This window comes from Sinocyclocheilus rhinocerous, unplaced genomic scaffold (assembly GCF_001515625.1).
Source record: "Sinocyclocheilus rhinocerous isolate Xijiao unplaced genomic scaffold, SAMN03320098_v1.1 scaffold1386, whole genome shotgun sequence".
Classification (NCBI taxonomy): domain Eukaryota; kingdom Metazoa; phylum Chordata; class Actinopteri; order Cypriniformes; family Cyprinidae; genus Sinocyclocheilus; species Sinocyclocheilus rhinocerous.
In genome coordinates, this window is record NW_015660628.1 from 1,668,579 (window position 1) to 1,679,159 (window position 10,581).

At 37.6% G+C, this 10,581-nt stretch overlaps 3 protein-coding genes across 5 annotated transcripts in view; 1 reads left to right on the forward strand and 2 right to left on the reverse strand.

Moving 5' to 3' along the window:
* Positions 1-390, forward strand: part of LOC107725360 (chromosome transmission fidelity protein 18 homolog) — a 14,911-nt gene extending 14,521 nt beyond the window's left edge. The window contains 1 exon segment of the mRNA XM_016534596.1: positions 109-390. Coding sequence (XP_016390082.1) covers positions 109-239 — 131 coding nt within the window. The 3' untranslated portion in view covers positions 240-390.
* A 1-nt stretch (position 391) lies between these two features.
* On the reverse strand, positions 392-1,945 carry gng13a (guanine nucleotide binding protein (G protein), gamma 13a). Of its 2 annotated transcripts, XM_016534620.1 has the most exons (3): positions 1,304-1,945; positions 1,077-1,174; positions 392-727 (listed from the first exon to the last, which is right to left on the reverse strand). In XM_016534620.1, exons 2-3 carry the CDS (start codon positions 1,172-1,174, stop codon positions 622-624), a joined length of 204 nt encoding a protein of 67 aa, XP_016390106.1. In that variant the 5' UTR covers positions 1,304-1,945; the 3' UTR covers positions 392-621. The 2 variants fall into 2 exon arrangements, with proteins under 2 accessions (XP_016390106.1, XP_016390105.1); XM_016534619.1 differs by having other exon boundaries at positions 1,077-1,945.
* Positions 1,946-5,603: 3,658 nt separating this feature from the next.
* LOC107725382 (52 kDa repressor of the inhibitor of the protein kinase-like) overlaps positions 5,604-10,581 on the reverse strand; it is an 8,288-nt gene continuing 3,310 nt past the window's right edge. Inside the window, exons 2-5 of one of the 2 annotated variants that reach the window (XM_016534618.1) lie at positions 9,430-9,558; positions 9,187-9,311; positions 8,487-8,830; positions 5,604-6,509 (exon numbers count right to left, since the gene is read on the reverse strand). In XM_016534618.1, coding sequence (XP_016390104.1) covers positions 6,444-6,509; positions 8,487-8,830; positions 9,187-9,311; positions 9,430-9,558 — 664 coding nt within the window. In that variant the 3' untranslated portion in view covers positions 5,604-6,443. Of the gene's footprint in view, positions 6,510-8,107; positions 8,831-9,186; positions 9,312-9,429; positions 9,559-10,581 lie in introns of both variants that reach the window. The other variant, XM_016534617.1, reaches the window with a different exon arrangement.

Here is a 10,581-nt window from a genome sequence, read left to right on the forward strand (position 1 = left end):
TATATATATATATATATAGATGCTTTTCATACTCTTGTACAATAAATCACAGTACAAGTCTTCTGCATAACTTGAATGCTAAAAATGAACTGATCTCACTTTCTGCAGGTGAAGATGGCAAAGGAGCTGGAGTGGTGCATATCGGTAAAGCCGTGGGTAACAGTGACGTATGGTTTCGTTTCAATGAAGGTGTGTCCAATGCAGTGCGCAGAAACGGTTACATTCGGGAGTTACTTTAAAGTGATATGGGCGAGAAAGTGGATGAAGCCCATGTTAATTTACCACCTCAAATCAATACATGAAAAACCAAAAATGTTCTGAACCTTGTACTGTAAAGTTAAAAAACAAACCTACAAAATCTACAATATGTGAAAAAGAAAAAGCACTGGTTCCTCTGTTTTTTATTGTGTTCTTGTATAGTTGTCTTATACTTTTATAAATACGTTTTCACTAAATAACAAGTTTTTTTCTTTTTTTCATAATGTCGTGGCATGATAAGCGTAAATAAGAACGCAGATTTACATTTGCATGTTTGTCTGTCCTAGTCAAAGTTGGGCAGTGTAACCACGACTGTGGGTGGAGTCACTCCTGCTGCCATAGTGATGAGTGACAGCTCTTGCACTATATTATAACACATTTACTTGACTCCACCCATGGGTTGTCCTTCAGTACATCTGGATTCAGAAATGGATCCTCGTTAATTTTCTCCTCGATCCATTTAGTTAACCTGGAAATAAATGTATAATAGGAGGATAGAACTTAACACACACACAAATAATATCTGTAGACTTATTATTTACTTAATTTATTTCACTAAGCTTGGAACTTCACAAATCAAAATAAGTATTTAAATGCTATATTTATATTATTTTAATATTTTCAGAACAGATGTATTCAGATTTTTATACGCAATGATTTGCATTTATATATGAATATTATCTATACAAATAAAAAAAATGAAGTGTGCATTTAAAAAAAAAAAAGAGAGATAATTATTATTTTTATGTATTTATTTTTTAATTTCTAGACAATTTTATGACAATTGTTAAAGTAGACTTTTTACGTTTGAAACTCACTCTGGAATCGCGACGGATGTTTTCTCTCTGTTAAACTGTAGCTGCTGCTTCAGACTGTCCACATGATTCTTCAGCTGAGTCTCATCTAGCTCATCCATCTGAAATACCATCCATCATGTTTGTTTTAATATTACGTCCAAGTCTCAAAGCTGAATTATCTGTAAATTATAGGTAGGTATTTTATTTCAATATAAAATAATTGTATATAAAATATACAATTGGCCTACCGTGCTAAGTTAAGTAGCTTAGAAGTGAAGTGAAAGGATTGTCAGGAGTCCTCCAGCAAATAGCTTGAGTTTGAAGGCTTTGTTCAACTTAAGAGGAGGGTGTTTAGTTTTTTTCCCTTTTGTAAATTTCTGGTTTACACAAAGGAGATTGAGATACACACCTATTTTTGAGGTTATGCAGCATTCAAACTACTTTGTTAATCAAATTATCTCTCTGCGTCGTGTGTTGTAATGGGAGGGATGTTTAGCTCATTGGACTCTATGTAATCTATGTAAAATACATGCAAAACTGCCCATTTGGCTTCAGATAGTCATTTCTAGTCTTTGCCAGAGAAAATAAACTACAGAATAAATGTTGTGATGTTATCACGTGACTACTTGTTGTTGTCACTTGATAACATCCATAAATGTTATTTAAATGTCCCCCAAAGTCATAATCAAGTCAGTGTGTTTGCCAAAAAGTTACATTTTATGATTTCTTTAATTAAATTATAGTTGTAGCATTTAAACGGTAACTTTTACAGTTGAACAGTTGTCATGCTTTTGACATTTGATTCTAACATAGACTACCATTCAAGGGTCAGTAAGATTTTATTGAATTGTACCATCACAGGAATAAATTGCATTTTAAAATAGTGTAAAAAAGATTTTTATTGTAATAATATTGCAAACTATTACTGTTTTTACTGTATTTTAGTAAATGTTATCTAAAGCAACTTGCAACAGGGAAAATGTTGGCGTAACTCTTAGCTCTACTTCCTATCATGTCTACTTGGGATTGATGCAGTTGTAGAAACATAACCACTCGTGCCCTCCACCATGTTTGCTGTTTGGTTAAAAGTGAAGGCATCTCTCTGTTAATGAGATCAGGAAGTGCTACAAGTGAGCGATGTTGTTAGTTGCTAAGTCTGTCTAAACCATGTCCCTTAAGCCACTTATAGTAACACGGCAAAGTCATGTGTGCTTTTAGACTTGATGTGTTCTTACAGACAGCAATGAATCCCCATAAAAATTGAAAGTGTGCTCTCTTTCCAAGAGAATATTTGCAATACAATTCAAAATTATAAACGCAACATTGTAAGGTTGCATATTTCACTTAAACTCTGGATAATCGTACATGTTTAATTTAGAGGTCAGATCATACCCAAAACAGTTGTGAATGTTCCTTCCATTGTGAACCAATAGCCGAAATGTGAAAAATCCAATACTGATTTAGTCATGGTTGTCCACTTATAAATAGTTACCGCAGAATCTGTCCAGAACTCCTAAAATACCACAAGAATGGTGATAGACTGATATGTTAGCCAGGCCAATGACTTCATGACATCATGCATTTGGCAAATGGGATTTAAATTGCATTCAAGCAATGCATTTTATTTTTAATTCATGCATTCGCTGGGAATCAAACCTATGACCTTGGCTTTGTTGGTGCCATATTATGCTGCATCAGCCAATAATTCTGTCCATTAACAGGACATTTATTTTTCTATAAGTCAGGTCTAAAATATACCAGGAGCCTTGACAACCAATTGTTTTCACTGTCATTGTGAAATGTAAACATTGGATGTTCAAATTTGTTTAAAATAGGTGTTGCAATTATATGTACATCCCATTTTCTGCCATTAAACTAAGTAATAATCAGCCATAAGGCACCCAGCTCTTCAGTTGCTGGGATTGACATCAGCCATTGCAGGACCCATATCAGTTGACCACTACTCAAAACTACCACCTTTCTCAAGTCAGCACAAGTAACAGGACACGGAGCATCTGATCTGTTAAATGCTCTTCTGGCTGATTTTGTCCACTCTACCCAAGACTGTAGCTCCAGCAGCATTCTCCACCCCTCGCAACCATTCAGAACATTTCAGCAGAACGCTCTGATCCACACTTTGTTCATCTTTCTCATATTCCACGTCATCGTATCGGTGATGCTCGTTTAGAAGAGAGATCTTCACAAGTGGGATGTTGGATCGAGAACCTGGCTTGGCAGGCAAACGGTCTTTCTGGTGTGGTGCTGTTATGGTGCCACGGACGGCACGGAGCTGCTTCTCACGGCTACGTTTCTGCAGGAGCAAGGTGGCCTCAGGAGTCAAGTTGAGAGAGAAGTTAGATTCACTATTCAGTCCATGGCCTGATCCTGATGAAGCCTGTGGACTAGAAGAGTTTGTTGGAATGTTTGTTGCTGAAACGCTGACAGGAAACATCTTCTTGCTAGAGGATTTCACTGAGGAGGTTGTTGCCAAATTGGTTGTAGAGGTACTATTGCCAGAAGTACTTTTAGAAGAAGTTGGGGTCGAGGAACCTAAAGGATCAGGGGGTCTTGGAGTCGTAATCCAAGTGCTTTTACCCTCCATCCTCAAGCCAGAAGGGGCTCGACTGGTAGGTAGCTTACTTTTGTGTGGCGTGGCCTTCTTGCTCAACTTTTCTCTTCCGCGGTCTTGACCAGAATGACAGGTGATGGTCCTGAAAGTTTCTCTTTGCCTGAGCTGGGAAGACTCCGTGGTCTTGTTACAGGCGGGAAAGGCATCTTCACCAGGTAGAGCAGCACGTAGGACAAGAATTCGGTTTTGGAGGTGTAGCGCAACAGAAAAGGGACTTGATCTTTTGCATGTTTAGGGCTACCTGTTATTTCTAGAGCCCCCAACATCCACTTCTTTCTTCAGACACAGCCACTGCAGAAATAGCATGCAGGAATAGTTTAGCTCTTTATAGGGTGTTGGGAAAGGGGCTTGGCAAAGGCACGATGTGCGGATCCTCTGAAGAAGGTAAGCCTGACACGTGCAGCTTAGAGTTGCGTAACGGACTGAGATGTAAACATTCACTGCAGTAGTTGCAGTCTTGCTGAACTGTGAGATTGTTAGGGTAATAATGCATATGAGAGTTGATTGATTTACAAAGCCTTTTCCACCAAACAGTCTTAGTCACATTGGTTAAACCATCTTTTGTGGTAAAAATTATTGTCTTGGCATTGTAGTTTCAAATGCATAATCCCTACATAACTGACTGCAATAAAGGATATATTGTTGTGTGTGCGTTGCGATTTAAGATTGAAAAGACAGGCCTAGAGTTCTGTACATTACTGTAAATCAAAGTGCTTGTCAAGCATTAGTATGTGTATCTGATCCACACGTGTCTAAGCGTTTTCCCAATTAAAGGATTTTAAAGTGTACAGAACCTAATCTCTTTAAGAGGTCACGTAGTCTTTCTCACACCCAGTCTGTAACTTTATTTATTTTTTGGGATCAGGTTAAGGGTCTTCCTGCATGCAGTAAGATTGCCATTAAAACCTGATTATGACAGCATGCAGTAGGTTATTCATGAAGTGAGGCCAAGGTTATGTCATAACCCATAAACTTCCATGAGGCAGGAGAGTCTTTTGTAGGCAATGATGTCAATTCATTGCTCTGGCTAATATATTGAGCTATCACTTTTGTGGTATTTTAGGAGTTTTGCAGTAATTATTGCTGTGTCTGGAGTTTATACCTGTATACAGTGCCTGGGGCTAAAAAAAGCATCTTTATTGTTTGTTGCCCATATGAAGTAATTAGACTTCTAACTTTATATATTGCAAGTAACATGTAAAATCCAAATATTTGTTATAGTAGATATTTTGCCAGTTGATGTTTGAAGGGCTTGTTTCATGTTTACCCCCTTTGACGTTCTATAAGTAGTGAAGGGGTTCCATCAGTCATAATTTGTCTAAATATTATTTAAGAACTTATATTGACAAAAAGTGAAAGCCAATAGGCTGTTCCATTGCAACAGTAGCGCCCAGCAGCAGCCCTATGCTTCCATCCAGTCCACTAGCTTCTTGTTGTGGCAATATCAGCTGCTTTGTAAAAAAACAAAACAAAAAGGACATTAAGCTGAAATCCAACCTGAATGATGACAACACAGAATAACGTACAATCACTAGACTAGTGATCATCAAATCCGTTTAACAGTTTATTTTACAGACTTTGTGTTTAAGTCTTCCATTTTTTTCCACAAACCCTTTGCTCTCTAGAAACCATGTCAGTTTCAGTTTAAATTCTTTTAAGTTCAAGTATCAGCATTATAAACACTGAATATTAATACCACTATTATAACACTAATAACACTATAATATAATAACACTAATACCAACATATGAAATTAAATTAAGGCAATGCGTCAGAAAAACTGGGAATGTTGGACAATAAATAACAGGATTATAAAAGCTTGACAGTAAACTGTTTTTGCAGTATTGTCTTATATTAAAGGTGCAATAGGTGATTGTCTTCAGAAACATTTTTTGTTATGCTGGTTGAAAGTTGTTAAAGAAAGACTGTAAACAAAAAAACAACTTTTTTTACAGCCAGTCTCAAATTAATTATTCAATTATTACAGACACAGCAATGCATCGTGTTCTACAAGATCATCATGTTTGCAGTGTTCCCGGGGATTAAAACGTACAATATATATTTCATACCTAGTGGAGTAATAGTAATATTAAAAGTGTAAAGTTGCATAAAAGGGAAATACTCAAAGTAGGCTAAACCTACCTTAAATGTGTACTTAATGGTTGGATTCCACAACTGATAACATAAAACATATACAAGACAATACAACATTTACTGTAGGTGTCATAAAATTTACAGATGAGCCTAATTTGGCTGTGAGATTTGCCAATTTTGGGTGCGTAAGATGTGATGGATTCTGATCCGTATAAAGAGTCTAACCATGTAGGTGAATGACTTTTTGCACTTCTCCGTGTCACACACTACTCCCCTGCCCTCACTCACAATCACCATCCTACTGGTAAATAGCTTCCCACCCAGCCCAACTGTGTGGATAACTGAGCTGATCTTTATTTTTATTTTTTTTTCTTTGGAAGTTAGACTCCAGAGCTATGACTAAATCCACCAGTGCCATGCTGGGCACTTTAAGGCTCTTCTCTCCTAAATTGAGGTCAGTGTACTGTTTGTCCTTGAGGAATGCGTACTGTGAATAGGCAGGGATATCTGTGGTTAAGATTTTACACTCCTTGCAGGGACCATCTTCACTGACTGCGAATTTCCCCATAACCTTACTGGCCATATACCCAGCTAGGTAAACCAGTACACTTCCATCATGGTCAAAGGCAAATGCTGCTGAACTTGGTGGCCTCATCTCATATCACTCAGCCGGTCCAGGACATGTTTTGGTAGAACACCCTCACAACAGACTCCAGCACAGCATCACTGTTCTAGAAAAACAAAATACATACAAATATTAATCATAAGGTTTACCTAATGATATATATGTCACAAATAAAAGTAGACGTATTATGACAATATTAAGATTAAGTGCAGGCTTATTTACAGATGTTTGCATCGGATATATTTCTCCACTCTTTTAATCAGGTGCTCCTTTAATTTTTTCCCTCTCTGTATATTTTAGTTATCACTGACACCTTATTAAAGGGGTCATGAACTGCCTTTTTTTATTTTGTGCCATTCTCTGAGGTCCACATAATGTTATCAATATTTTACATAAAAAAACATCACAATTTTGAAGTAATAGGCTATTTTCTGTCCTGTTTTTAACCCCCCTCATTAGAACGCTCTGTTTGAATAGGCGTGGCGGATTGTAAACTCAGAAGTAAACGCCCACTGTAAACGTACATTGCTCATAGATGGGTGCTGCTGTGATTTAGGTCAAAAACGCATAAATTCCTTTCCCGATCCCGCCCCCTATCTCTCTCCTACTTCGCTTCCTGTCAGTTCTGATCTGTCCTGTCGTAATAAAGGCGAAAATGCAAAAAATAAATCTAAAAATAATACATGCATAAATAACTCAATACATATAAAACAATCCGTAAGAAGAGACAAAGCAATAGTGACCACGTAATGAAAACAGTTACTCGCACTTGTGACATTACTGTCTGATCCAAGTCTTTTTTCTTTTTGAAAATCCTGCGTCGAATTGTGCCTTGTTTATAAATAAATCAGCAGCAAAATTAAGTGAACAAAGGACCAAGTTTTTACAGACATGGTCTGGATCTTCATTAAAAATAAAGTTAATTCACGCTTTCCTAACGTTGGGATCAGAAGGAAGGCAATGCAAACACTGTTTTTCCACAACTTGCCACTGCACAACATCTTGTTGTCTTCAAAGCCATCTTTACAGCTTGGTTTCTGCGTAAACCTGCGCATTTACCTCTATTTCTAATTATTTACACTACAAGCGTGAATCAGTGGGCGGGGCTAAACAGGCAGTGATGTAGAAGCAGGCGTTGATCTTCTGTGAAGGCGGTGCTTATCCACTCTATTACATCATAGAGTAAACATACCAAAAGCTGCCGTTTTGGCAGACTGCCTTCAGTATAAGCTGTTTTTAGACTAATGAAAAAGTTTTGAGTTCTGAAACTTATGTTTTATAGTACAATTCTGTATGTTTTATAGTACAATGACCTCTTATATGTCAAAAGATCAAGGGAATTTTGGTTTCTCAGTTCATGGCCCCTTTAACACTGGCATTCCTGGTCTTCTTCGGCCTATTTCACTTACCTCATTTTACAGTTTGTTTTTGCTTTTGGCATGTCTGTATATATTTACTAGTCTGTTAACCAGAGTGAAATTCCTTGTGTTAATGCATATACATGACAATAAACCAATTCTGATTCTGAGTTGCCTAGACCTCTTTTGTTCTTGAAAATAGCTGGTCCTGGCTGAGTACTCTCCTTGACCTATCTGACTCACAAGTCGAGTGGATGACCACAAAGCAGTCCATCAGCTCAACAAGTTATTGTAGTGTAAATACATAGAATTTTCTAAAAATTCAGAAAAACCAAAGAACACTTACCATGATCTCCAGAACCAAAAGAAGATATTTGGTGGGAATCAAACTGGTGGTCAAGTGTATAGTCTATTGGCTGCTCCACCTGTTCAGCTTTGGCTTCCGCATTAGCAGTGACTGGTGGATCTGCATATACGGTGCTTGTTTCATCTACTCTACAGTCAGTAGTCACTCTAGCATAGCTGTGTTCGCCAATAGTCTTCTCAATATCGATAGACTTCATAAGCTTCTGCAGTGTGCAGACAGATGGCATAGAAAACGCTTTAAACAGCAGCCTGTAACACTTTGGACTGGCATGTAGCAGAGACAAGAAGAAAGCTTTGTCCTGAGTGGTCCACCGAAAACCATCAGCCTTCCGCTGAAACATATGTATCTGTGTACTCACAAAAGCATATGCTTTAGCTGGTAAGAGTTTCTTCAACTGCTTCATCACTGACTCCTTATTAACACAGGCCTTCCTGGTCTTCTTCAGCCTGTTCACTTCCGCCTTCAGTTTGCACACCTGTACCTTCAGACTCCTAATCTTCATCTTCAGGGCATGTTCCCTGGCAGCAGCTTCAAGGCCTGTTGGCAATGACATTGGGGGCAACAGTGGAGTCAGTGACATCGAAGGTCTTGCTACAGAAGCATCAGGAGAGGTAATATCGGTCTCTGAGCCAGTGGGTTGTTGAACACTGTCTGCAGTGGATGAGCCTGTATTTGGCAGGTAAACAATATTACTTTTTTTACCTGTAAAACAAACACAAATTTGGAAAATTATTAACTAAAATCACATTGCAGCAAAACACCTTTCATTACTTTCACATAACACTGCCACTCTAAAATGGATAATGTGATGTACACTGTAGCGAATCAGCTCATGGGGAAATATGAATAATTAATCATAACTAGTTATAATTAATTATAAATATTTAGATCCGTTGTAGATATTTACTTGACCTCTCAGGGTCAACTGTCTGTCAATTCTAAGAACGTTAATTTCCTGGTTAAGGGAAATAACTTTCACTCTAAAAGAAATCTAGAGCGACTGAGCTTTCACTCTAAAATTTGACTGGCATCTCAAAGAATCCCTGTATTTATCTTACGTCTCTTTGGTGGTAACTCCTGACGCGTCTTTGGTGGCTTTCTCTTTAACACCAAGTCCAATGGGGGTGGTGGGGTAGGAGCATTAACCATTGTGGGCACTGCATCCCATTTCAATCCTGCATGGCTACAAGGTACAATGAGAAAGACAGATACAATACCCGTCAAAAGTTTATTGTCCCCAAATATTAAGCATCTTTATGATTTTTCTGAAGGCAATTTCAATTTTTTCAGTATATACATACACATTAGATGGTCTCTTAAACTGGCTAGTGTGAAAATGTGCACTGCACACCCTATAGTTGTGATGGAGCCGCTGAAAGCTTATCCCCATCAAAGATGCATTCCTGAGATTCTGCACCCACCTGGCACACCTATAAAAGACAGTATTGTATGCATGTATGTATTTATTTAAACTGTATGGTTAACATGACAATTTCAATACTAAAAAAATTAACAAGAACTGCTGATAGGACGAAGAAAAAACAGGATAGGCCTACATTCATTCTAAAACAAGAGGGGAAAGGTAAGCCTAAAGCCAGTATATTTAGTCTCAAGCTTTAAGACGGATTTTGTTTACTCATCTTTTATCATTCAAATAGGTATTGCAGGTAAGTATAAAGATGACTACTACATATATTTGGTCCAATGCTGAGGTCATTTTTCTCTTTAGATACTTTTTATTGTTTCCAGACATTAAAAGAATAGTTCACCCAAAAATGAAAATTTGATGTTTATCTGCTTACCCCCAGGGCATCTAAGATGTAGGTGACTTTGTTTGTTCAGTAGAACACAAACGAAGATTTTTAACTCAAACCGTTGCAGTCTGTCAGTCTTATAATGGAAGTGAATGGGAATCACGGCTTTGAGAGTAAAAAAAAACATACACAAACAAAACCAAATGAAACCCTGCGGTTTGTGACGATACATTGATGTGTAAAGACACAAAACGATCGGTCTGTGCAAGAAACTGAACAGTATTTATATTGTTTTTTACCTCTGATGCACTGCAAAGTCTGAACTGTCCTCGACAGCCGGCAAGTGACGTGTCGTCTTCTTCTTGCTTTTCGGAGGATCGCAGACTTATAAGTGCATTACCGCCACCTATCTCTCAAATCAAGGATTAAAGTTCCGTCGCTACGACGGATTTCCGTCAGTTCATAAAGACAGTCACTTGCTTCATTCCTGAATGATTCAGCCGTTCGAACGAATCAATTGAATGAATGATTCAGTGATAAAATCAGTGACTTGACACCACCTGCTGGTGATTTAATTTCATTTTTAACGTATAATTTCAGTTATTTGAATCATATTTCTGTATTCAAAATTTTATATTTAAAACATTAATCTCCACATGAATTTATGAATTTAATTGCACTCATGCAGCCTCATTAAAC

Coding starts and splice junctions, on each gene's coding strand:
- gng13a (XM_016534619.1), bottom strand. CDS start 1,186: ATGGTATTTCAGATGGATGAGCTAGATGAGACTCAGCTGAAGAATCAT. Junction 728..1,076: donor ACATCCGTCGCGATTCCAGA/GTGAGTTTCAAA, acceptor ATTTATTTCCAG/GTTAACTAAATGGATCGAGG.